Below are 27,975 nucleotides of genomic sequence, written 5' to 3'. Positions count from 1 at the left end.
AATGGTCAATCTGGAGATTCTGAGACGGGTTAGCTGTTTTTATTGAATTACCCTGAACTTTCTCATCACTTTGCCACTATTTCCTTCATTCTCTGTGGCTTTTCCCCTTTTCTACCTAAGGATGATTGTGGTATTACCACTTAATGAAAGGTGTATATTATTACAGAGGACATTTGTCTCCTCCTGTATGTTATTACAGAGGACATTTGTCTCCTCCTGTATGTTATTACAGAGGACATTTGTCTCCTCCTGTATGTTATTACAGAGGACATTTGTCTCCTCCTGTATGTTATTACAGAGGACATTTGTCTCCTCCTGTATGTTATTACAGAGGACATTTGTCTCCTTTTGTTTTCTTCAAGATCCTTTTTTTGAAGTTGAGGAAGAGGCCAACATTAGCCATACTTAAAAATGCCTTGTATGTGAAGAATGTTCCTCAAGATATGTAACTTTCATAATGCTCAGTACTTAGTTCTTACCACTTTCTCTGTATTACTGTACTTAGTAAAGTAATAACCAATCTTCTTTGCCTTTCTTAATGATGGAGTTATTGTATCATAACCCAAAGTCCAAGCAAGAACAGGGTCTGTCTTTCAGGGTTCTGCCATCCCACGGTGATGTTTCCATGGAAATGTGTACGAATGTGGATCTGACTTTGTCTTTGTGTGTTTGTATGTGCGTGCGTGTGTTGTGATTGTCTCCTCAGCCACGCCAAGCTCCGCTGCATGTGTACCTGCAACAGGTGCACCTTCTGCATCTGTCAGAACATCCTCCGGTCCCAGCTACTGACAAATATAAAGGCCAAATTCTACAGTGTTGTTCTGAACAGGTCCATACTGTAAATACTGTAGTGTTTAACAGCTCGTTCCCCCCCCCCGACGCCCCCATGAGGCGAGAGGGGGGAACCTCGCTTTCTAACCTGGGTGAAGGTTTTTCTCCTCTTCTCCCTCAATGCTTCCTAATAGTCAGGTTTACACTGCATATCCACAACGGAAAACTGGGAAAAATGTAGGCCTGATTTGTACATCTCCATTGAATTTCATATGATTGAATCGGTGGGTTTATAAGACTGTTTATAAGACTGAAGTACTCATATCGGCTATAGAGTTGACAAGAAGGTTTCAAGACTCCATTTATTTGCTCTCCTTATTTGCTTTTAACTCAGTCAAGGGGATTGTCCAAGCTGCTTCTGTCCCTATCTCTCTTACAACAAGAGAGCTCAGTCCAATGCAGCTAGTGTTGCCCCTCGATTTGTTTATTTTTATCACTGGTGTCAAAGGTCGTGGAAGGGGGTGCACTGAGTTTTGTTTTTATAGGACGACTGTGAGAAGGTTCTGGTGACTTTTTAAAAGGAAATTCTACTCCAAAATGAATGATGCCGACACCTCTATCTATGATACCCCACAGAAAGGAGCCCAATAACATATATATTTTATGGCTGACTCTTTTACCATAGCCTATACATGGCACTCTACCAATGTTCCCTATAAACTGCACGCGAGTGCGGCTGCACACCTCCTCCAGGACTGCCGCGCAGAAGAAATGCCTTGCTACACAGAGACCAAGAGATTTAACTTCACTGAGTTCACCCAATTAGTTTACTATATAGATCAACGTTTTTTCTGTGATCTAATCATCATGATATCAGCCTGTTTTCAATGCAACAAACCAAAACAAATCTAACTGCAAGATTGAGTCTGTGATTTATGTTGTAGGCAGAGCGAGAGCACAAACGGAGTAGAGTTCTATTGGTCAAGTAGCCCACAAGCTCTTTCAGTAGCCCACAGGCTCTTTCAGTCACCCGCGAGTGAATGTGCTTTTCAGATCAGAGCCGCCTGTGTGCACATTAGTTGATATTCTTTGCTAGTTAGCGAGTTATTAGCCCAGTTATAGATTTTGCCAATGCTAATTCTGTGTTCTTATACTCAAACAAAATCAATTGGGATCCCAATCAGGGCCCCTGGGCATGTGCCCGATTGGTAATCCAGCCATGCCTAAAGTACTCCAAAATTAGATCAATTTAGCTTTTATTTTGGTGATTTTCTAGTTCTCAAAGATTATATTATAAAATATATATAAATAGGTAAATTATGTTTTCTACAAACTTTGTCTGGTTTTAGTCATTTTAAGTTTAAACTGAAAGCGTTTTTCATAAGAGTATGTATATATGTGTGTTTACGTACGTGCATGCATGCATGCATGCATACATACATACATACATACATACATACATACATACATACATACATACATACATACATACATACATACATACATACAGTTGAAGTTGGAAGTTTACGTACACCTTAGCCAAATACATTTAAACCCCGTTTTTCACAATTCCTTACATTTAATCCTAGTAAAAATTCCCTGTCTTAGGTCAGTTAGGATCACCACTTTATTTTAAGAATGTGAAATGTCAGAATAATAGTAGAGTGATTTATTTCAGCTTTTATTTCTTTCATCACATTCCCAGTAGGTTAGAAGTTTACATACACTCAATTAGTATTTGGTAGCATTACCTTTAAATTGTTTAACTTGGGTCAAATGTTTCCGGTAGCCTTCCACAAGCTTCCCACAATAAGTTGGGTGAATTTTGGCCCATTCCTCCTGACAGAGCTGGTGTAACTGAGTCAGGTTTGTAGGCCTCCTTACTCGCACACGCTTTTTCAGTTCTGCCCACAAATTTTCTATGGGATTGAGGTCAGGGCTTTGTGATGGCCACTCCAATACCTTGACTTTGTTGTCCTTAAGCCATTTTGCCACAACTTTGGAAGTATGCTTTGGGGTCATTGTCCATTTGGAAGACCCATTTGCAACCAAGCTTTAACTTCCAGACTGATGTCTTGAGATGTTGCTTCAATATATCCACATAATTTTCCTGCCTCATGATGCTATCTATTTTGTGAAGGGCACCAGTCCCTCCTGCAGCAAAGCACCCCCACAACATTGTCGTGTCTTTGGCATCATTAAAACTGAAGACATATTTATCAAATAACTCTCTGTAATTATTATTACGCGATTAAACTGATTAATCGTTTAACTGTAATTAACTAGGAGGTCGGGGCACCAAGGAAAATATTTAGATTACAAAGTTATAATTTTCCTAATATAACTTTCAGATATTATAATATCTGATCTATTAGTCTTCTGATTAATAACGTATTAGTTACCTCACGTCAGTCTCATTCCAAACGTCGTAAATTGTTGGTTATCTGCACGAACCCAGTCTTCACTATGAGTCATCCATACATCAATTGTCTTAAAATAATTTATTTACTAAGTAATTCACAGAAATGCATAACAAACAGTAGATATCGTTACAAGAAATGATAGAGGAATGTGCCCTAGTGGGCTAAACCGGCATGGCGACTTGTTAGACAAAAGGGGGGTCACCTGAGAAGGCACTACAGAGTTGATAATTATAACAATTGAAATGATAATCCTTTGCACATGAACGCTCACTCATTCGGGAATAATTGCAATCAATATATATATATATTTACGCTCAGTGTGTCGTCGGGATCTTTGTTGAAAAGTTCGTATCTGTTGGAGAGTTTGTCCGCGCTCTCTCTCTCTCTGTCGTGGTTAGAATGGATCGTTCAGAGTGACATTCATTCATGTCGTTATAGGACAGATGTTTCGTCGGTCTTCGCGTTCAATGATACCGAATTCCTAGCTGCAGACTAGTAATTAATATCAAAGACTTGTTCTTATTCTGTCGGTATCGATAGTCTAAGAGTTTAACCACGTGGTATGGTTAAAGTTCAGAAAGAGGAATGCATGGTCTCCAACCTTTAGCCATCTCGTAATTGAGGTTCACTTGGTCTCGTGAAAGAAAACCAAAGTGGGGGTTTTATTCGGGACATAGAAAAAGGCTGTCTCATGACGCCAGGTCCTGTCTGTGTCCCTGGGGGCATGCCAAGGACTTAGTTAAGACTCCAAAGGGAATTGGAGTTTCCTTCATTAAACAGTCCAAAATCACATTACACAATTTCACAAACAGTTCCATCCTTATTCATTCATTTTATACAACCATGTAGATGTAAGTCTCATAGCTGAGGCTATTGTATAAACATGATTATGGTAATATGGCCGTATTGTCTCTCATGAGTTTCACAAAATTGTACCAAACGGACCAGTTCGTAGCTGGATTCTTCACCGATCTTTTATACCTTCTCCAGAACCTGAATATTGTTCGGTTGTCAAGTTCTGTGAGGTGGAAGAACTCCTTTGTTCTCTATGAAAACACACTCTCTCTCTATACTGGGGCCATGAGGCAGGATCTTCTCATAGGAATTTATGACTGCTCTAACAGAGCCTGGGTGTGGGAGACAGAGGTAGGGGGATGGTGCATAGAAAACCCAAAGAGGGCAACGTCATGACAACATGATGCTGCCACCCTCGTGCTTCACGGTTGGGATGGTATTCTTCGGCTTGCAAGCGTCCCCCTTTTTCCTCCAAACATAACGATGGTCATTATGGCCAAACAATTCTATTTTTGTTTCATCAGACCAGAGGACATTTCTCCAAAAAGTACGGTCCTTGTCCCCATGTGCAGTTGCAAACCGTAGTCTGGCTTTTTTATGACGGTTTTGGAGCAGTGGCTTCTTCCTTGCTGAGCGGGCTTTCAGGTTATGTTGATATAGGACTCGTTTTACTGTGGATACTTTTGTACCTGTTTCCTCCAGCATCTTCACAAGGTCCTTTGCTGTTCTGGGATTGATTTGCACTTTTCACACCAAAGTACATTCATCTCTAGGAGACAGAATGCGTCTCCTTCCTGAGCGGTATGATGGCTGCGTGGTCCCATGGTGTTTATACTGGCGTACTATTGTTTGTACAGATGAACGTGGTACCTTCAGGCGTTTGGAAATTGCTCTCAAGGATGAACCAGACTTGTGGAGGTCTACAATTTTTATTCTGAGGTCTTGGCTGATTTATTTAGATTTTCCCATGATGTCAAGCGAAGAGGCACTGAGTTTGAAGGTAGGCCTTGAAATGCATCCACAGGTACACCTACAATTGACTCAAATGATGTCAATTAGCCTATCAGAAGCTTCTAAAGCCATGGCATAATTTTCTGGAATTTTCCAAGCTGTTTAAAGGCACAGTCAACTTAGTACATGTACACTTCTGACCCACTGGAATTGTGATACAGTGAATTATAAGTGAAATAATCTGTCTGTAAACAATTGTTGGAAAAGTTACTTGTGTCATGCACAAAGTAGATGTCTTAACCGACTTGCCAAAACTATAGTTTGTTAACAAGGAATCTCCAACCTAAGTGTATGTAAACTTCCGACTTCAATTGTGTGTGTGTGTGTGTGTGTGTGTGTGTGTGTGTGTGTGTGTGTGTGTGTGTGTGTGTGTGTGTGTGTGTGTGTGTGTGTGTGTGTGTGTGATTTTTTTTAAAATTTGTTTTGGTGTGCACAGTTTAGCAGTGGTGGTGCGCCGCGGCAACAGTTTACCAGTGGTGGTGCTCCGCGGCAACAGTTTAGCAGTGGTGGTGCGCCGCGGCAACAGTTTAGCAGTGGTGGTACGCCGCTGCTAAATAAATACTGGGGAAACACTGTAGGCTACGGTAGTGATCCAAAAATAAAGGAACTCAGCCCGGCTTTAAACTTATTCTTGAAAGTTGTAATAGTAGAATGCACAAGGTACATTTTTAATATTGGGTAGTGCATCATCAGTTCCTCTTGTCATGTTAGTCATTGCATAACTTAGAGCTATTTATAACTTGTCAGAAATATCCAGATCAACTAGCCCATGTCGGATGTGTTTCTATTGAGGTTTTTTAGCCCATAGATATTGTTAAAAAAAAAAAATGCCACTCAAATATCACAAAAATACACATTAGACATGGCAAAATGTATAGAATTGCAAGAAAATGTGCTTTAAAACTGCGAAATGTTCTTAGAACACTATGACAATTGTTTTTAGAATTGCAGGAAATAAGCTTTGAACTTGCAAAATTCTCTCCACCAACAAGAGAGGTGTGAACAGTTTGTGTCATGAACAGTGCTTGTGCCCATAGAAATAGACATGATGTTGGAAGGGGCCCCGAGTTAAAAAGTTTGGGAACCCCTGGGCTAAGGTAACATAATACTATAGGTCTGCTGTAAGGTAACATAATACTACAGGTCTGCTGTAAGGTAACATAATACTACAGGTCTGCTGTAAGGTAACATAATACTACAGGTCTGCTGTAAGGTAACATAATACTACAGGTCTGCCGTAAGGTAACATAATACTACAGGTCTGCTGTAAGGTAACATAATACTATAGGTCTGCTGTAAGGTAACAATACTACAGGTCTGCTGTAAGGTAACATAATACTATAGGTCTGCTGTAAGGTAACATAATACTACAGGTCTGCTGTAAGGTAACAATACTACAGGTCTGCTGTAAGGTAACATAATACTATAGGTCTGCTGTAAGGTAACATATACTACAGGTCTGCTGTAAGGTAACATAATACTATAGGTCTGCTGTAAGGTAACATAATACTACAGGTCTGCTATAAGGTAACATAATACTACAGGTCTGCTGTAAGGTAACAATACTACAGGTCTGCTGTAAGGTAACATAATACTACAGGTCTGCTGTAAGGTAACATAATACTACAGGTCTGCTGTAAGGTAACATAATACTACAGGTCTGCTGTAAGGTAACATAATACTATAGGTCTGCTGTAAGGTAACATAATACTATAGGTCTGCTGTAAGGTAACATAATACTATAGGTCTGCTGTAAGGTAAAATAATACTATAGGTCTGCTGTAAGGTGGCCTAGTTGTAATGTGGTTGTGTGTCTTCCTCATCTCTGCTACAGCCTCACACAGCACTCCCACTCTGCTCTCACCACCGTGACAGAAGGCTTTACCCAATTATCTGCCACACTGCACCATCATGTAACACCTGTGGTGCTAGCCAGGGAGGTAACCGTGTGGTCGACCCCACTGTGTGGTTATGTTGCTTTCCGTTTGAGCCAGTCTGAACTGAAGAAGCATGTGTGCAGTCTGTTAACGTGTCTAGTTGGCGATGGGTTGTGGGTAAATTACCCTCCTGTAGTAACACGGTGCAGTCTATCATCAAGTAACTAATGCATGGATTTTTAAGATCAAAAAAATGTCAGTTGCTTGGCAAGTCATTACTCTTTCGAGAGTTGAGCATACAAGTGGATGTTGAAGCCAACATGGCCCTTTTCGTTTAAGAATGGTGTTTCTATCATGTTAAGTGGATATGCAAACTGTAAATCTGTACTAAAGAGTAATTTGCATAGTGAGTGAGGGAGAAACGTCACCTTGCAGATCTTTCTGTTTTGGTTACTGAAGCTGTTGGTGAAACTGAAAGCCTCATAGAAATCAGCTTGGGTTGGCTGACTGGTTATTCTCCTCTTCACGAAAGTAGATGTTGATATTTGGTTGAAATTGCATTTTCTAAATGTCTATCTTTTTTAGTTTTCTCTGACATTTGTTTCCACCGCCAGAGGTGTGCATGGTTTGATTTCTATGATGATTTCAGTTTGGCGGTTTGATTGGTTGTGGAGTGATTCTCACTTCTTAAGTTTACACCCACAAGATACAGTTAGTCTATATAAGGTCCTATGTTAGGCCCTAAATTCACTCTCAAACGTGGCTCATACTGCAGCCCTAGTGTTATCATAACCTAATTTACAATCCTGCTTCTCTTGTGGTTTAAACTTTATTTTTACATCCATTTGTTACAAAGGGATTTTGCACTGTATATGGATCACATTTAATTTCATTGTGTTTCTGTTGTCGTGTTTTCTTGTTTTCATCCTATAGGTGTTCATACACATGTTTTTGGCTGCCCCTCTTTCTGTTCCTGTTGCATGTGTTTACCTCTTGTTAGTTGCATGCACCGTCTGTCTGTCTCGACGCTGTCTGTCTGTCTCGACGCTGTCTGTCTGTCTCGACGCTGTCTGTCTGTCTCGACGCTGTCTGTCTGTCTAGACCAGGCCTGGGTAACTCCAGTCCTCAGGGGCCTGACTGGTGTCACATTTGTCCCCCATCCCTAGCAAACACAGCTGATTTAAACTAATTGCATTTTTAGCTGAAGATCATGATTATGTGATTATTGGAGTCAGGTGTGTTACCTGGGACTGAGGAAATAGTGTGACAGCAATCAGGCCCCTGAGGACTGGAGTTGCCCAGGCCTGGTCTAGACGCTGTCTGTCTCATCTTCCAATCGGCTTGCCTTGGTCTTCAGCTCACCACCGCCCCCCTATGGACGGCTATGCATAGGCTCCACTCAAATCAGCAGTCTGTTTTGAGCATTGGGAGGTATGGGAACTAGGCTAGTGCTTGGGGTTTGAGTGTGTGTGGTTTATGATGTGCAGGGTTTGGATAGCTCGTGGTGGCTCACCATTGGGAGGTATGGGAACTAGGCTAGTGCTTGGGGTTTGAGTGTGTGTGGTTTATGATGTGCAAGGTTTGGATGGCTCGTGGTGGCTCACCATTGCAGGGTTGACATTTCATTGTGCTTCTACACCTGCATTGCTTGCTGTTTGGGGTTTTAGGCTGGGTTTCTGTACAGCACTTTGACATATCAGCTGATGTAAGAAGGGCTTTATAAATAAATTAGATTTGTATATGCTTGTACAATAGAGTGTGTGTTGTGTGAAAGTGTAGATTACTGTATGTATATGGTTTGGGAGGGTTACAATGGTTCCTACTAAGTTTACAATGGCTTCTGGGGACCCAGGCATGCCTGTTAAAACACTATTGTGTTACATGCTAACTCCTGTTGAACCTTGGGAGAAGAGAATTAACGCACCAGAAATGGCATGCCACTAATACAGACGTTATTGAAGGCGGTCACACCACACTGACTAGCTGAGATACTATACAATTTAACACCTAATTGGATTGAATCTTCGCTGTTTTTGGTTTACCCCATATATAAAAAAAATATTTAATGTAGTGACTCAAAGTAGCCTATTTCAACAAATTTGGAGAGAACTGAATGTAAAGTATTTTCTAACCCTGTTTCTCCATCAGTCTTAAGATTGAAGCCTGTCTTTTATTTGGCTGGCATGTTGCCAACTCAGCCATCCCATTGGACAAGATTTTTTAGCTGCGAGGTGTGGTGTGTGACCAAGAGGCTGCGAGGTGTGGTGTGTGACCAAGAGGCTGCGAGGTGTGGTGTGTGACCAAGAGGCTGCGAGGTGTGGTGTGTGACCAAGAGGCTGCGAGGTGTGGTGTGTGACCAAGAGGCTGCGAGGTGTGGTGTGTGACCAAGAGGCTGCGAGGTGTGGTGTGTGACCAAGAGGCTGCGATGTGTGGTGTGTGACCAAGAGGCTGCGAGGTGTGGTGTGTGACCAAGAGGCTGCGAGGTGTGGTGTGTGACCAAGAGGCTGCGAGGTGTGGTGTGAGTTCTGCGGTGGTGTCATGTCCCGGTGTGTGTGTGGGGTTGGCGTTGAACTGCCCTACTGTGTGCACGTGTGTGTGTGTACAAGGTTACATGATGTGGGCGCCTATCTGTTGGCTGACGAGGAGTGCAGTCTGATCCAGCAGGTTCACGCCATCAGTAATGTAGAGGAGTCTATCTACATGGAGTCTTCTGTCCAGCTCTATGGGCCCCAGGCCAGGTAAAACACAGCACGAGTCTTCTGTCTAGTCCTATGGGCCCCAGGCTAGTTAAAACACAGCATGGAGTCTTCTGTCTAGTCCTATGGGCCCCAGGCCAGATAAAACACAGCATGGAGTCTTCTGTCTAGCCCTATGGGCCCCAGGCCAGTTAAAACACAGCATGGAGTCTTCTGTCTAGTCCTATGGGCCCCAGGCCAGGTAAAACACAGCATGGAGTCTTCTGTCTAGTCCTATGGGCCCCAGGCCAGTTAAAACACAGCATGGAGTCTTCTGTCCAGCCCTATGGGCCCCAGGCCAGTTAAAACACAGCATGGAGTCTTCTGTCTAGTCCTATGGGCCCCAGGCTAGTTAAAACACAGCATGGAGTCTTCTGTCCAGCCCTATGGGCCCCAGGCTAGTTAAAACACAGAATGGAGTCTTCTGTCTAGTCCTATGGGCCCCAGGCCAGGTAAAACACAGCATGGAGTCTTCTGTCTAGTCCTATGGGCCCCAGGCTAGTTAAAACACAGCATGGAGTCTTCTGTCCAGCCCTATGGGCCCCAGGCTAGTTAAAACACAGCATGGAGTCTTCTGTCTAGTCCTATGGGCCCCAGGCCAGGTAAAACACAGCATGGAGTCTTCTGTCCAGCCCTATGGGCCCCAGGCCAGGTAAAACACAGCATGGAGTCTTCTGTCTAGTCCTATGGGCCCCAGGCCAGATAAAACACAGCATCTGACAGACTGGAGGCTAAGGGACAGCTGTTTGTCACTGGCTGGGTAGATGCAGGTATGGTGGACGTTGATGTGGCAACGGCAAGCACTGTTGGGGGAGGAGATTGCTGTAGCCTCCGTTATTATATGAAGAGGAGATTATAATGAAGGCTACAGACATAACGAGCTACACATCTACGTACTTTGGCCTCAACCTTTAATAAACAACAGCCTTTGATCTGTTTTCACCCAGTGTACCTGATGGAACTCACTGATTACCTTTTTAATTGGCATCTATCATTACTTTTGAAGGTACCGGTCGATGTCTTAGTCCTACAAATAGCTGGTTGGTCTGGTTTGTGTATTGGTGCTTGCTGAAGAAGCTCTGAGGTACATGTCATGGTTAAGCAGGATGGCAGTTGTCTATTTAATGGACTCTTCCTGCTAAACCTGCTTGAATGGGTTAGGGTTTCTGCTGCTGTGGGAGTCTGTCAGATATTAATGTGAAGATGAATGGATTGTTGAGCTGTGTGTGTGTGAGAGAGAGAGTGTGTGTGTGTGAGTGAGAGAGAGAATATGTTTGTGTGTGAGAGAGAGAATATGTGTGTGTGAGAGAGAGAATGTGTGTGTGAGAGGGAGAGAATGTGAATCACAAGATTGTGTGTTTGGCCATTTATAAGTTAGAGCTTTCTGCTAACCTCTGCACTTCAGAAATTCCTCTCGCTTCTAGAGCCTCTCCTTCTCCCCCTCCCCTCTCCTTTCCCTCCCCTCTCCTTCTCCCCCTCCCCTCTCCTCCCCCTCCCCTCTCCTTTCCCTCCCCTCTCCTCTCCTTTCCCTCCCCTCTCCTTCTCCCCCTCTCCTCTCCTTTCCCTCCCCTCTCCTTCTCCCCCTCCCCTCTCCTTTCCCTCCCCTCTCCTTCTCCCCCTCCCCTCTCCTCTCCTTTCCCTCCCTTCTCCTTCTCCCCCTCCGCTCTCCTCCCCCTCCCCTCTCCTTTCCCTCCCCTCTCCTTCCCCCTCTCCTTCTCCCCCTCCACTCTCCTCCCCTCCCCTCTCCTTCTCCCCCTCTCCTTCTCCCCCTCCCCTCTCCTTCTCCCCTCCCCTCTCCTTCTCCCCTCCCCTCTCCTTCTCCCCCTCCCCTCTCCTCTCCCCTCCCCTCTCCTTCTCCCCCCCCTCTCCTTTCCCCTCTCCCTCTCCTCCTCCTCTCCTTCTCCCCCTCCCCTCTCCTTCTCCCCCTCCCCTCTCCTCCTCCCGTCTCCTTTCCCTCCCCTCTCCTTCTCCCCTCCCCTCTCCTTCTCCTCCCTCCGCTCTCCTTTCCCTCCCCTCTCCTTCTCCCCCTCTCCTTTCCCTCCCCTCTCCTTCTCCCCCTCCCCTCTCCTTCTCCCCCTCTGCTCTCCCTCCCCCTCTCCTTTCCCTCCCCTCTCCTTCTCCCCCTCCCCTCTCCTTTCCCTCTCCTTCTCCCCTCCCTCTCCTTCTCCCCTCCCTTCTCCTCCTCCGATCTCCTTTCCCTCCCCTCTCCTTCTCCCCTCCCCTCTCCTTCTCCTCCTCCCATCTCCTTTCCCTCCCCTCTCCTTCTCCTCCTCCGTCTCCTTTCCCTCCCTTCTCCTTCTCCTCCTCCCCTCTCCTTCTCCCCCTCCCCTCTCCTTCTCCCCCTCCCTCTCCTTCTCCCCCTCCCCTCCCCTTTCCCTCCCTTCTCCTCCTCCCCTCTCCTTCTCCCCCTCCCCTCTCCTTCTCCCCCTCCCCTCCCCTCCCCTCCCCTCTCAGCCTCCTGTCTTCCCTCCATGTTGTTGTTTCATACTGTTAGTACTGTATGTTATAGCCAGGCCTTCTCCTCCTCCCCTCCCCTCCCTCCCCTCCCCTCCCCTCCCCTCCCCTCTCAGCCTCCTGTCTTCCCTCCATGTTGTTGTTTCATACTGTTAGTACTGTATGTTATAGCCAGGCCTTCCCCTCCCCTCCCCTCCCTCCCTCCTCCCCTCCCCTCCCCTCCCCTCCCCTCCCCTCTCAGCCTCCTGTCTTCCCCTCCATGTTGTTGTTTCATACTGTTAGTACTGTATGTTATAGCCAGGCCTTCTCCCCCTCCCTCCCCTCCCTCCCCTCTCAGCCTCCTGTCTTCCCTCCATGTTGTTGTTTCATACTGTTAGTACTGTATGTTATAGCCAGGCCTTCTCCTCCTCCCCTCTCCTTCTCCCCCTCCCCTCCCCTCCCCTCCCCTCTCAGCCTCCTGTCTTCCCTCCATGTTGTTGTTTCATACTGTTAGTACTGTATGTTATAGCCAGGCCTTCTCCTCCTCCCCTCTCCTTCTCCCCTCCCCTCTCCTTCTCCCCCTCCCCTCCCTCCCCTCCCCTCTCAGCCTCCTGTCTTCCCTCCATGTTGTTGTTTCATACTGTTAGTACTGTATGTTATAGCCAGGCCTTCTCCTCCTCCCCTCCCCTCCCCTCCCCTCCCCTCCCCCTCCCCTCCCCTCTCAGCCTCCTGTCTTCCCTCCATGTTGTTGTTTCATACTGTTAGTACTGTATGTTATAGCCAGGCCTTCTCCCTCCTCCCCTCCCCTCCCCTCCCCTCCCCTCCCCTCTCAGCCTCCTGTCTTCCCTCCATGTTGTTGTTTCATACTGTTAGTACTGTATGTTATAGCCAGGCTCCATGTTGTTGTTTCATACTGTTAGTACTGTATGTTATAGCCAGGCCTTCTCCTCCTCCCCTCTCCTTCTCCCCTCCCTCCCCTCCCCTCCCCTCCCCTCCCTCCCCTCCCCTCCCCTCCCCTCTCCCCCTCCCCTCCCCTCCCCTCCCCTCTCAGCCTCCTGTCTTCCCTCCATGTTGTTGTTTCATACTGTTAGTACTGTATGTTATAGCCAGGCCTTCTCCCTCCCTCCCCTCCCCCTCTCCCCTCCCCTCCCCTCCCCTCTCCTCTTCCCTCCTTTCCTTCTTGCCTTCCCTCCTCCTCCTCCCCTCCCCTCCCCTCCCCTCCCCTCCCCTCTCAGCCTCCTGTCTTCCCTCCATGTTGTTGTTTCATACTGTTAGTACTGTATGTTATAGCCAGGCCTTCTCCTCCTCCCCTCCCCCTCCCCTCCCCTCCCCTCCCTCCTCCCCTCCCCTCCCCTCTCAGCCTCCTGTCTTCCCTCCATGTTGTTGTTTCATACTGTTAGTACTGTATGTTATAGCCAGGCTCCATGTTGTTGTTTCATACTGTTAGTACTGTATGTTATAGCCAGGCTTGTGCTCAGAGGACCTAGAAACTGAGGCACTATATTCAGTCAGTACAGTCAAAATGCTTGTTCATTTCCACCTCGTGTACCTATTGAATGTGACCCGGACTTAGGGCTTTTATCTTGTTTCTGTTTCCCTAGCAGAACCTCCTCCCCATCCCTCACGCTTTCTGTCCATAGCCCCACCTTTACTTTCCTCGCCTTTTGGCTTTCACCCAATATATAGTAGTTATTGTCAGATTGACCAAACAAATCTAATGTTCCAGTAACAGCCACTCACATGTTAGTGTTATGCGGTACTGCTCGCATCACAGTCTTAGCCTGGGTAAACTAGCCTGAACGCTGAACTCCCCTTTCTAGGGAAGTGAACCAATGGTGAGCGCAGCGTTCAGTCTGGTTTAACCAGGCTATCACAGACTAGCTCATTTTCAGAAGACATCCTAGTTAAACATGATATACTGTCTTCTGAAAATGAGCTAGTCTGTGATAATATATCATGTTTAAACAGGCTAACTCATTTTCGGAAGACAGTATATCATGTAAAGAGGTTGTATTGGTACTATCGAACAGTTTGACTGTACTTCTGTTTTTGTAGAGATTTGTTTAGGAAGCTCAGAGAACATGACTTTGGTTTGTCATTTGTCAACATGTCCTCATGTGATTTGGAAACGAGGCTGTATTGTTGTATTCATTTCTTTATCCCCCCACTCTCTCTCTCTTTCTCTCCCCTCTTCTCAGGCACATGGCTCAGGCAGACCTGAAGAGCTGTACGTTTTGGCTAAGGGCAAGCGTGGGGGCAACCGTGTTTGCAGTCCTGGGCTTCGCTATGTACAGAGCTATCCTCAAACAACGATGATCTGGACAGACACAGGATGCATGAGATGACCCGCCCCCCACCGCCTAGTCTCTGCCCTTTGACCCCTCACCCCCTCCCTGAAAGAAAACATGACCTCCAACATCCCACAATCCTCTGCCCCCCTTCCCCAAAAAAGAGAGAACTACTGAATGAAATGGAACTTCCAGCCCATCTGAACCACCCTGATCCCACATCCACCCTACCGGAGAGGGAACAAACCAGAGAAACCATAGATTGATTTTATATATTTAAAACAGAGAGAAAAACGAGTCATCTTTTGCAAACAGTTTTTTGTTTTCTTGGGGGTTTTCTTTGGGGGAAAAAATGTCACCACAAACTCACATTGTGTATATTGAACACCATCTAATCAATCTACTGCAGGCATTCTGGTATCGTGTGATCTGGTCTAGTCTTGGGGTTTTTCTTCTCCAGGTCAGACAGTAGTAGTTGCTGGTTGTTTTTAAATCTGTGTAGAACCCAGCCTTTTTTCTCAGGTCAGTATTATAGCTGGTTTGACCCCCAGAGCCCGAGAAAGCAAAGAAGGCAGCCGCATACAACTCACTACAAAAGGGACTGAAAATATTTGTTTATAGAAGTGTGTGTATATATAAATATATATATTTGCTCGGGTACTTAGAGAAATACCCAACCAGATTACGGCGTGAATAAAGCATTCAGCTCTGTAACACCTCAACAGTGAATAAAGCATTCAGCTCTGTAACACCTCAACAGTGAGCCTACAGGAAGAGCTGCAAAGTCAAAGCCATTTTTAACGTTGAAAAGGTCATGGGTTTCGTGCACGTGTTTCAATTGCTATTAATTTATTAACCTGTTTTCTTTGGTTTATCTGTTTGGAATGGTTTGTTCAGCATTGCATGAAACAGACACACTTCAAGAGGATAATGCATTCATTTTCCATGTGTTTTTGTACATCTAGTATTATCAAAGCCGTTAATAATGACATCCATCATTCACTTACTCTGAAAGACAAAAGACTACAACATTACCATGACTGTATCTGCTTCTTCCTCGACTTGTTTTATTTTCCTGTTTTAAAATAGCTTTTTTCCTTTCATATTCTGATTTGTATTTTTATGTTCCACTATTATGCCTACAGATGACACTGTTATTAACAGCCAGGCAGTGCACCTCTGACTCCCTCCTTGAACCATGGACGGAACTGTTTATTCTCATTGACTTTTCCAACATTTACAATAAAGAACTGTGTGATCTGATACAGGTGTCTGCAATATGATTTGATCCATTCATATAACATGCATATTATCCCCCTCAAACTATTCCCTGTCTTTTAGCAGAGTGTCAGAACAGTCATCTGATTTCTTAATCCACCGTACTTACATTTTCATTGTACAACATGTCACTTAAAGTGTAGGCTGCTTTTACTAACATTGAATCCGTTGAAGAATAATGTACTCTTCATTGAGCTCAAAATTCTCAGTGGACAAACACCTAAAATGTGGGTACATATAACGGCTAGGCAGGCGCGTATAGTTCAACACACACATAGTCAACATCAACTTCATATCCCATACGTTTCTATACCGAGTGACTGCAAACAAGGGACAAACAAGCATTATGTGGGTCAGAATGGAGAAGTGGGTCAGAATGGAGACGTGGGTCAGAATGGAGACGTGGGTCAGAATGGAGAAGTGGGTCAGAATGGAGAAGTGGGTCAGAATGGAGACGTGGGTCAGAATGGAGACGTGGGTCAGAATGGAGACGTGGGTCAGAATGGAGACGTGGGTCAGAATGGAGACGTGGGTCAGAATGGAGAAGTGGGTCAGAATGGAGACGTGGGTCAGAATGGAGACGTGGGTCAGAATGGAGACGTGGGTCAGAATGGAGAAGTGGGCAGGTGATGGAGCCAGTGATGTCCCAGTTGTCAGTGAAAGGGGGAAGTCACCCATCGACTAGTGATACTGAACAAGAACTAATAACAGGATTTAGTATAAGTGTTAACTTCTGAAGCGATGTCAACGGACAGGCAACAGCTGCTTTTCGAGGGCTTCTTGAAGAAATGGAAAGATACAATGGTAAGACAAAACTCTCAAATATGTAGAAAAACTTGTCACATTATCAGCTCAATTACTGGACTCAGTTTACTTGGTAGTTGTTGGGGAATTGTTAGATGACTTGTTAGATATTACTGCACTGTCGGAACTAGAAGCACAAGCATTTCGCTCCACTCAAATTAACATCTGCTAACCATGTGTATGTGACCAATAACATTTGATTTGTTGATGAATACTTTACAAGTGACCACATTTCCAATATTTTTGTAAACTGCTTTCTATTTATGCCAATATATTCCATACTACTGTGTTTTACTCTGTTATTGCCAGTCAGTCATTGTTTGTATCCAGAATCAGGTCTTCACTATCTGGAGGGACACTGAGTCTGTAGGGACACTGAGTCTGGAGGGACACTGAGTCTGGAGGAACACTGAGTCTGTGTTTTTTCTCTTTTAGAAGTGGTCAACCTATTGGTTCAGGCTCCAAAACACAACATTATTCTTCTACACTAAGAAACATGGGAGTGCTGTGAGTATCCCTCAGCTGTGAGAAGTCCTTCAGCGTTTTCAGGGGAAGTTGAATGTTATTTACACTGTTCAAAGTAGTAATAGTCTTATGGTCTTCTCTGTCCCCTACAGTCACACCTAAGAGGCCTGTACTACATCTACACTGTAAGTCAAACTGCTTTTATTTCATTTGGTCGGAAAGCCTTCATGGTCCTTCTAGCCAGACAGACAGGAACAATTGCCCTGGACTTTATTATACTTTTCCTTGTGTTCAATGAGCATTACCCACTATTCCATATGCCCTAGTTACAGCTGCTTAATAGTATACTATTTACAAGTATGTATAGCACTTTATGTGTGAAATAGAAGTGTTGTTGTTGGGTCAGGTGCAGTCCGTGCGTGAGATCCATAGGGAGAAGCGTAAGCACTACGTGTTTGAAATCACCATGAAGAATGGGAAGAGGAAAGTACTGGTGAGTCACACAGACAGCTCTACTCCCACTTCAGGTGTACAGAACAGTGTGGTGTGGGCTGTACAGGCTGCCCTGTTGTTTCAGGATGTGGTCTGTTACCAGTGTCACTACAGAACCGTGTGGGCGCCGATGCCTGTGTAGGTTTAACATGTAGTTTCAGGATGTGGTCTGTTACCAGTGTCACTACAGAACCGTGTGGGCGCCGATGCCTGTGTAGGTTTAACATGTAGTTTCAGGATGTGGTCTGTTACCAGTGTCACTACAGAACCGTGTGGGCGCCGATGCCTGTGTAGGTTTAACATGTAGTTTCAGGATGTGGTCTGTTACCAGTGTCACTACAGAACCGTGTGGGCGCCGATGCCTGTGTAGGTTTAACATGTAGTTTCAGGATGTGGTCTGTTACCAGTGTCACTACAGAACCGTGTGGGCGCCGATGCCTGTGTAGGTTTAACATGTTGTTTCAGGATGTGGTCTGTTACCAGTGTCACTACAGAACCGTGTGGGCGCCGATGCCTGTGTAGGTTTAACATGTAGTTTCAGGATGTGGTCTGTTACCAGTGTCACTACAGAACCGTGTGGGCGCCGATGCCTGTGTAGGTTTAACATGTAGTTTCAGGATGTGGTCTGTTACCAGTGTCACTACAGAACCCTGTGGGCGCCGATGCCTGTGTAGGTTTAACATGTAGTTTCAGGATGTGGTCTGTTACCAGTGTCACTACAGAACCCTGTGGGCGCCGATGCCTGTGTAGGTTTAACATGTAGTTTCAGGATGTGGTCTGTTACCAGTGTCACTACAGAACCCTGTGGGCGCCGATGCCTGTGTAGGTTTAACATGTAGTTTCAGGATGTGGTCTGTTACCAGTGTCACTACAGAACCCTGTGGGCGCCGATGCCTGTGTAGGTTTAACATGTGGTTTCAGGATGTGGTCTGTTACTGTTACTTCATACTGACTGGTGGGAATTTCCCAAATGAAAGTACCAGGTGAAGAAGCTGTCTATTGTTCAGAAAGATCAATTCAACTGTATTCAAATCTTTTATCAGCTGTTTACATTTTAGTCATTTAGCAGACACTCTTATCCAGAGCCATTAGGGTTTGGTGCTTTGCACCTAGGTTTTGCACCTAGTCAGCTTGGGGAATAGAACCAGAGACCTTTTGGTTATTGACCCAATGCTCTTAACCACTAGGCTAACTGCTGCTCAGCTGTGTGCTACAGTACTTGGATTGCTTAAAGTAATTTAACACTTCCTCTAACAACTAAGGATGATCTTTTTAACTCAGACTGTAACAATGTACTAAATTCATCCCTGCTACCCCCTGACCATGTGTCTGTAGGCTGTAGAGACAGCTGGTCTGAGGAGGGAGTGGATTGGCCAGCTGTGGAGGGCCATGCATCTCTCAGGCCCAGGGGGCACAGACCCAGGCTACATACGGTAACAGGAAGCTCAGGATTATTGAAACACTACTGCACTGTTTGTCATTACATTACACTGTAGTAATTTATCAGGAGCTCATATCTAGAATGACTTCCAAAAAGTTAATTCAAATGAGGCTAAATAACCTATGAGCATCGTAAGATAAACCTCCAAAAATAACTGTTTGTAACAATCACAGTGCTAGAGTAGATGAAATCTGTGCAGGTGTATTTGAAGCATGAAACTACTATATAGATATGGGAGGATTGGCTATGCGGACAGCACAGGAGGTTGGTGCCACCTTCATTGTGGAGGACGGGCTTGTGGTAATGGCCGGAGTGGAATGGTATCAAACACATGGTTTCTATGTGTTTGATGCCATTCCATGAGCGCCGTTCCAGCCATTATTATGAGCCGTCCTCCCCTCAGCAGCCTCCAGTGGCAGACAGAGCCTAAGCAACAGCTGTCTAAGATAATGCTTTATGTATCCCTGGTGAGCATTTTAGTGCTTTGAAGGGCATTATCTGCCAAAATGTTGGTTTAATAAAATATAGTGGGAAACATTAGTTTTACTTCAGTCCATTTGAGGGTTGCCTGTCTGTCTGTTTTGTCTCCAGACAGCAGGACGTGAGGTCTGATGACCTGAAGGTCAGAGGTCGCTTCAGCACCTATAACAGCTCAGAATGTGACAGCATGATGGAACCACTGGGGGTTCATCGACCCCTCTCTGCACCCCTCAACCCCTCACCCCTGACCAAGACCTAGACCGGGGGACAGGAGTACCCACTGCCTCTCAGGCCCCCTCACCCCTGACCAAGACCTAGACCAGGGGGACAGGAGTACCCACTGCCTCTCAGGCCCCCTCACCCCTGACCAAGACCTAGACCAGGGGGACAGGAGTACCCACTGCCTCTCAGGCCCCCTCACCCCTGACCAAGACCTAGACCAGGGGGACAGGAGTACCCACTGCCTCTCAGGCCCCCTCACCCCTGACCAAGACCTAGACCAGGGGGACAGGAGTACCCACTGCCTCTCAGGCCCCCTCACCCCTGACCAAGACCTAGACCAGGGAAACAGGAGTACCCACTGTCTCTCTGGCCCCCTCACCCCTGACCAAAATCTGGTCAGGGCTACCCTCTCTCTCTCCCTCTCTGACGAGCTCAGTAGTGAGGAAGCCATATGCCAGAGCACCATCTCACATTGTAAGTAGAGCATCAATGGGGTGCTAAATCCTCTGTAAACTCAGCAAAACTTAAGTGTGGAAATATGTTTGTTTTTTCATTCACATTTGCTGTGCCAAGCAGTTGGAGGGGATCAACGGTTTAGTTGTCTAGTGGAAAGAGGAAATGGGCACATTGTGGCATTTAATGCTTTGGTGGTGAGGTGGGGAGCCAAGCTGTATCTTCAGCTCTGAAATACGGCAACATCTTTTCACTGTCATTTCAGATGGAGAGGAGGATGAGGACAGTGTCCATAGATTTAGAAGGAGATGTGAGGAGGAGAGAGATGAAGAAGAGGAGGAAGAGTGTAAGGAGGAAGAGGATCAGTATGATATTCTACCAGCCCCCCGGAACTGTGAGTACTACCCTCATGGTCACATCAGTGTGTCATTATATGTCGTAAATCAATAAATTACCAATCATAAATGTCATAAATTCTTCCATTATGGAGACCACTATATATGATACAAAATACCAGTAGATATCATATTACATGTTAATGACTTATGTTAATTGTCTGTGTTTGATAAATGACCAAAAACCTACCTGCTATTTCCTCTGTAGCTGAGTATCACATCAACCAATCAGATGAAGACTTGACTGATGGAGAGGACCTCTATGACTTCCCACTGTCCAATAGCAGGGCAAGTGACCGCCAAGGTGAGATTATGAAAATGTTTATTTTTCAATGTATTGGATTTTAAATTAATTCAATATTTTTCATTTGTTTATCCACAAATTAAAGTGTATTTTGGTTTATTTTCATGTTCTATCTCAGATTATAGCGAGATGACAGAGAGCATCTATGACGTCCCCAGTTCCCTAATGAGGAAAATGTCTGAACACACACTTGGTGAGTGTGACAGCAGCGTTCTAGTTCTTATTCCCTTTTCATACATTTCTGTTTGCTGCTAATTCTATATAGACACAAATGTAAGGGCCCTTTCAATCTATATCCTTGAATAGCACGGTGTAAAGGTCATTTACGATTTGATTTATTTATTTATCCTTTATTTAACTAGGCAAGTCAGTTAAGAACAAATTCTTATTTACAATGACGGCCTACCCCGGCCAAACCCAGACGACACTGGGCCAATTGTACGCCGCCCTATGGGACTCCCAATCACAGCCGGATGTGATGCAGCCTGGATTCGAACCAAGGACTTCAGTGACGCCTCTTGCACTGAGATGCAGTGCCTTAGACAGTTGAGCCGACATATGCAGCGTTTACCGTGAATGCAGTCTCCGCTAAGAAAGAAACATTGCCTTTAAATGTAAATCACGCTGTAAGGCTGAACTTCCGCGATACGGATTGAATAGAGCCCTAACATATCCTGAGAATGGTATACTTTTATTTAAAGGAATGTGTAGAACCAGAAGCAAAGTAGACACTATTTCCCCCCATCTACCCCATGCAAATCCTAACCAGACACATCATCAGTAGTAACAAAAACACGCACATCTTTATCCCTTACTCTCATAGCAGAGCCTTACCCTGGAGGTGAGATACTGGTGGAGGACAGGGGCCTCCTGGATGACATGATGGCCGGTCTGGGTGGAGGGACGGTGGGCTGGATAACAGGTGCTTCTACTGGCTCTGTGGAGCCCTACGGGCTGGCTCATCATGGCTCTTAGGACTGGTATATAGTATAGACTCTGGATAATAGAGACTGAATGAGTTTTCCTCATTCAAATTGTTCTATAAAGCTTGACACATTCTGTTAGAGATTTAAATATGTTTACATTTTATGAAAAAAATCTAATTTGTCATGATATTCTATTGATATTCTATTCTATTCTCTTTTAATACAATCTACTGTCAATGAAATATCATATTAAATAACTAACTTTATACTGTCAAAGTGTTCCACTTAGTATATAATGTCAGGAGAGAGGTACTATAGTATTCAGTCAGACACTATCCTTTTTTAGGAGGTAGATCAGCTTTAATATTGCAGATAGATTGTGGCTTCTATCAATGTAATTGTCACGTCCTGACCAGTAAAGGGGTCTATTTGTTATTGTAGTTTGGTCAGGACGTGGCAGAGGGTATTTGTTTTCATGGTTTTGTGTATGTGTTTAGATAGAGGGCTCCGGGCAGCCGAGCGGAAATGGAGGAAAACTCGCCTCCCTGCGGACCTGGCATCCTTTCACTCCCTCCTCTCTACATTTTCCTCTTCTGTCTCTGCTGCTAAAGCCACTTTCTACCACTCTAAACTCCAAGCATCTGCCTCTAACCCTAGGAAGCTCTTTGCTACCTTCTCCTCCCTCCTGAATCCTCCTCCCCCTCCCCCCCCCCCTCCCTCTCTGCGGATGACTTCGTCAACCATTTTGAAAAGAAGGTTGACGACATCCGATCCTCGTTTGCTAAGTCAAACGACACTGCTGGTCCTGCTCACACTGCCCTACCCTGTGCTTTGACCTCTTTCTCCCCTCTCTCTCCAGATGAAATCTCGCGTCTTGTGACGGCCGGCCGCCCAACAACCTGCCCACTTGACCCTATCCCCCCCTCTCTTCTCCAGACCATTTCCGGAGACCTTCTCACCTCGCTCATCAACGCATCCTTGACCGCTGGCTACGTCCCTTCCGTCTTCAAGAGAGCGAGAGTTGCACCCCTTCTGAAAAAACCTACACTCGATCCCTCCGATGTCAACAACTACAGACCAGTATCCCTTCTTTCCTTTCTCTCCAAAACTCTTGAACGCGCCGTCCTTGGCCAGCTCTCTTGCTATCTCTCTCAGAATGACCTTCTTGATCCTAATCAGTCAGGTTTCAAGACTGGGCATTCAACTGAGACTGCTCTTCTCTGTGTCACGGAGGCTCTCCGCACTGCTAAAGCTAACTCTCTCTCCTCTGCTCTCATCCTTCTAGACCTATCTGCTGCCTTTGATACCGTGAACCATCAGATCCTCCTCTCCACCCTCTCCGAGCTGGGCATCTCCGGCACCGCGCACGCTTGGATTGCGTCCTACCTGACAGGTCGCTCCTACCAGGTGGCGTGGCGAGAATCTGTCTCCGCACCACGTGCTCTCACCACTGGTGTCCCCCAGGGCTCTGTTCTTGGCCCACTCCTATTCTCGCTATACACCAAGTCACTTGGCTCTGTCATATCCTCACATGGTCTCTCATATCATTGCTATGCAGATGACACACAATTAATCTTCTCCTTTCCCCCTTCTGACAACCAGGTGGCGAATCGCATCTCTGCATGTCTGGCAGACATATCAGTGTGGATGACGGATCACCACCTCAAGCTGAACCTCGGCAAGACGGAGCTGCTCTTCCTCCCGGGGAAGGACTGCCCGTTCCATGATCTCGCCATCACGGTTGACAACTCCCTTGTGTCCTCCTCCCAGAGTGCTAAGAGCCTTGGCGTGACCCTGGACAACACCCTGTCGTTCTCCACCAACATCAAGGCGGTGACCCGATCCTGTAGGTTCATGCTCTACAACATTCGCAGAGTACGACCCTGCCTCACACAGGAAGCGGCGCAGGTCCTAATCCAGGCACTTGTCATCTCCCGTCTGGATTATTGCAACTCGCTGTTGGCTGGGCTCCCTGCCTGTGCCATTAAACCCCTACAACTCATCCAGAACGCCGCAGCCCGTCTGGTGTTCAACCTTCCCAAGTTCTCTCACGTCACCCCGCTCCTCCGCTCTCTCCACTGGCTTCCAGTCGAAGCTCGCATCCGCTACAAGACCATGGTGCTTGCCTACGGAGCTGTGAGGGGAACGGCACCTCCGTACCTTCAGGCTCTGATCAGGCCCTACACCCAAACAAGGGCACTCCGTTCATCCACCTCTGGCCTGCTCGCCTCCCTACCTCTGAGGAAGCACAGTTCCCGCTCAGCCCAGTCAAAACTGTTCGCTGCTCTGGCACCCCAATGGTGGAACAAGCTCCCTCACGACGCCAGGACAGCGGAGTCAATCACCACCTTCCGGAGACACCTGAAACCCCACCTCTTCAAGGAATACCTGGGATAGGATAAAGTAATCCTTCTAACCCCCCCCTTAAAAGATTTAGATGCACTATTGTAAAGTGGTTGTTCCACTGGATATTATAGGTGAATGCACCAATTTGTAAGTCGCTCTGGATAAGAGCGTCTGCTAAATGACTAAAATGTAAAATGTAAATGTAAATATTTTGTGTAGAGTGTTTCTGAGGTTTATTGGTGTAAGTGTCGATGTAGAGGGGGTAGTTGATTTAGGTGGTTCGGGGTGTGTGTGTATTGTAGAGGGGTATTTGATTTATGTGTTCCGGGGTGTTGGGTATGTTCTTGTGTTTGTATTTCTAAGGGGCTGTTCTAGTTTTGTATTTCTGGTTTGGCCTGGTATGACTCTCAATCAGGAACAGCTGTACATCGTTGTTGTTGATTGAGAGTCGTACTTAGGGAGCCTGTTTTCACCTGTCACTTTGTGGGAGGTTATTTCCGTGTTTAGCTTTGTGCCTTACTGGCCTGTTATTCGTCGTTGTGTTTTGTATACGTGTTTGTTTTGGTTTCCCTTCTTTGTCCTAATAAAAGAAGATGAGTGTACATATACCCGCTGCGTTTTGGTCTCAACCCTACGACTACCGTGACAGTAATTGTCTGCATCATTTCCAATCTCCCATGTATTTTTTTTGTAAATATATACAATATATTATTTTAAATATATCTATTTTTAAAATATATTTTGCTTCTTTATTATTTTCCCCTAACCCTACCACCCCTTCCATACTTGGAGTAAACAAATGAAATATATTTTCCTTCTTTATTATTTTTCCCTAACCCTACCGACCCTTCCCTACTTGGAGTAAACAAATTAAATATATTTTCCTTCTTTATTATTTTACCCTAACCCTACCGCCCCTTCCTTACTTGGAGTAAACAAATTAAATATATTTTCCTTCTTTATTATTTTCCCCTTACCCAACAATTCTTAGGCTTCCACTTCCAGGTTATACATACTACATACATTTTAACGGAAAATATATTTTACATTAGTTATCTTCTGTTTGTTTTTAGTCCCAGCCTTTAGCTACCCTCAACCCCTCCCATCTATCTCTGAAGACCATCCAAAGACCGACCGATTAAAAAAATATATATATATATTTAACCAGGTAGGCTAGTTGAGAACAAGTTCTCATTTGCAACTGTGACCTGGCCAAGATAAAGCAAAGCAGTTCGACACATACAACAACACAGAGTTATGCATGGAATAAACAAACATAAAATCAATAATACAGTAATACAATACATTTCTGGCTGCCATATATTTTTCAACTGTGCTGTGATGTTTCACAGAAGTTCTGAACCTTTCTATTCTCATAGTTTCTACAGATTGTAAATTAAAGATAAACACCTTTGCTAAGAGTATTATTATACTATTGATCGATCGACTATGACTTTTCAAATCACCCAGCAGAGCTATTTGCAGAGTTAGCTCCAAGTAAATTTAGCAATTTTTCTGCCATTTCTGAACCTGCGACCAAAAACAACCTACATATGGACAGCACCAAAACAAATGATCCAATTATTCTGTCTCTTTGCAGCAAAATCTGCAAAGCTGGGATGGTTGTATCCCCCATATATATAAAATTCTGTTGGTTGCAAGAATGTTATAGAATATTTTAAATGGAAAAACTCCGGCGTCGTTTTTTGGTCCTTAAATGAAACTGGTATACTTTGTTATTTATCACATTTTTCTTTAGAAAAATGGTGGTATTTAATGCAAGGCCGACAGACAAGTTCCTTACCTTCTCCCCTTTCCACTTGCCTCCTCCATTTTTGCAGTAATGCTGCAATCAGTTGGTTGTAATTTTGGATAGAGCAGACATTTCCATATATTTTTGTTAACTGCATGTATGAAATAACTCCACCAGTCCTATTTCTGATATAATTTACAAAGATTATATTGTATTTTTTTTTTTATCAATTAGTATATTTGATTTCAACCATAATATTTGTTCTAATATTTGTTCTGTCTTTTCTGGTGGATTAAACTGAAATTGCAACCAGCTTTCTATTGCTTGTTTTAAAAATAGCGATATTTTGGAGATTATTTCATTTTCAAATAACCGAAAGTGAGAGGTTGTAATCTGAATGAAGGGAAAAAGGCCATTCTTGAAGACGGGGTGATTCACTCTTACTAATCTACTAGAGCAGGTATTCTCAAACTGGGGTACTACGCGCAATGCTGTCGGGGGTACACCAAATAAAAATGTGATTCACATAATTTTGTAAAACATTTTTTTTATTATAATTACTATTTTTTATTTAATTTTTTATTCACATTTTCAAACAGTCCATTTAGTAAGGCCCGCGTCCACAGAGACACATACCACCAGTTACTACCAGCAGTACTACACCTGTCGACGACACAAGTTGTTCTGCTTCCACGAGCACATCCAATGCTAGCATCAGTAATTCTACATTTGTGGTTAGCCCAGCGAGCATGGACACTGACAATTGTGAATCTGATGCAGCCGAAGAGCTACTGCCCCCTTACTCAGGAAAGCACTGAACAACAGACAGGGACGGTGGACCATCGAAGAGGCGCAAATATGATGAGAACTACATTGATTTGGGGTTCACTTATAATGGGAGTAGTGCCTTTCCTCAGCCACAGTGTGTTATATGTGCAAAAGTACTATCTAACAACTAGATGAAACCTTCACTCTTGCGCAGACATTTAGAAACAAAACATGCCAACTTGAAAAATAAGCCACAAGAGTTTTTTGTCTGAGAATTAAGACGACTTTCGAGTAGTAAGACATGTATAAAGCGTCTTATATGGTGAGCTACCGAGTGGCTAGGACAGGCAAGCCCCATACTATTGTGGAGGACTTAATGGGACAATGCTGGGTGGAAAAACTAAACATACAATACTTCATCAAACAACACTGTTTCACGATGCATCAGTGACAGGGCAGGAGATGTTTTGAAACAATTACTGCTTCGCATACAAGCCAGTGAATTCTATGCGTTACAGCTGGATGAGTCAACAGACGTGGCGGGCCTTGCACAGCTCCTGGTATATGTCTGTTACATTTATGGGGGGTCAATTAAGGAAGACATCCTCTTCTGCAAACCACTGGAAACCAGGACAACAGGAGAGGATATTTTTAAAGTACTGGACAGCTTTGTGACATCAAATGGACTTTGGTGGTCAAGATGTGTTGGTATCTGTACTGATGGAGCAAAAGCCATGACAGGGAGACATAGTGGAGTGGTGACGCACGTGCAAGCAGTTGCTCCCGACGCCACTTGGGTACACTGCAGCATCCACCGAGAGGCTCTTGCTGCCAAGGGAATAACTGACAGCTTGAAAGATGTTTTGGACACTACAGTGAAAATGGTTAACTTTGTTAAAGCAAGGCCCCTGAACTCTCGTGTATTTTCTGCATTATGCAATGATATGGGCAGCGACCATGTAACGCTTTTACAACATACAGAAATGCTCTGGTTATCAAGGGGCAAAGTATTGACACATTTCTTTAATTGAGAGAAGAGCTTAAAGTTTTCTTTACTGACCATTTTCACTTGTCTGACCACATAATGACAAGTTTCTCACATGACTGGCCTACCTGGGTGATGTTTTTTTACGCCTGAATGATCTGAATCTAGGATTACAGGGACTCTCCACAACTATAATCAATGTGTGAGGCTATAATTAAGAAGTTGGAGCTCTTCTCCGTCTGCATTAACAAGGACAACACACAGGTCTTTCCATCATTGTATGATTTTTTTGTGTGCAAATGAACTCAAGCTTACAGACAATGTCAAATGTGATATAGCGAAGCACCTGAGTGAGTTGGGCGCGCAATTACGCAGGTACTTTCCCGAAACGGATGACTCAAACAACTGGATTCGTTATCCCTTTCATGCCCTGCCTCCAGTCCACTTACCGATATCTGAACAAGAGAGCCTCATCACAATTGCAACAAGCAGTTCTGTGAAAATGTCATTTAATCAGAAGCCACTGCCAG

General features: G+C 44.8%; 2 protein-coding genes and 1 long non-coding RNA gene across 5 annotated transcripts in view; all 3 read left to right on the top strand.

The window, feature by feature from the left end:
* LOC106601792 (mitochondrial Rho GTPase 1-A) overlaps positions 1-15,596 on the top strand; it is a 55,552-nt gene extending 39,956 nt beyond the window's left edge. The window contains exons 18-20 of one of the 3 annotated variants that reach the window (XM_045715590.1): positions 707-829; positions 9,484-9,615; positions 14,244-15,596. In XM_045715590.1, coding sequence (XP_045571546.1) covers positions 707-829; positions 9,484-9,615; positions 14,244-14,361 — 373 coding nt within the window. In that variant the 3' untranslated portion in view covers positions 14,362-15,596. Of the gene's footprint in view, positions 1-706; positions 830-7,810; positions 7,935-9,483; positions 9,616-14,243 lie in introns of those variants that run through there. The other 2 variants (XM_045715591.1, XM_045715592.1) reach the window with 2 other exon arrangements.
* A 1,182-nt stretch (positions 15,597-16,778) lies between these two features.
* On the top strand, positions 16,779-18,217 carry LOC123741901 (uncharacterized). The gene is made up of 3 exons (XR_006769424.1): positions 16,779-16,922; positions 17,033-17,065; positions 17,287-18,217. It is a non-coding gene; the product is annotated as an uncharacterized lncRNA (long non-coding RNA).
* Positions 18,218-18,761: 544 nt separating this feature from the next.
* LOC106601819 (uncharacterized) lies at positions 18,762-22,029 on the top strand. The gene is made up of 6 exons (XM_045716073.1): positions 18,762-18,805; positions 19,547-19,989; positions 20,234-20,362; positions 20,572-20,667; positions 20,786-20,860; positions 21,491-22,029. Exons 1-6 carry the CDS (start codon positions 18,762-18,764, stop codon positions 21,640-21,642), a joined length of 939 nt encoding a protein of 312 aa, XP_045572029.1. The 3' UTR covers positions 21,643-22,029.
* The last annotated feature ends 5,946 nt before the right edge of the window (positions 22,030-27,975 follow it).

This window comes from Salmo salar, chromosome ssa03 (genome assembly GCF_905237065.1).
Source record: "Salmo salar chromosome ssa03, Ssal_v3.1, whole genome shotgun sequence".
Lineage (NCBI taxonomy): Eukaryota > Metazoa > Chordata > Actinopteri > Salmoniformes > Salmonidae > Salmo > Salmo salar.
This window is presented reverse-complemented; position numbering and strand designations above follow the sequence as displayed.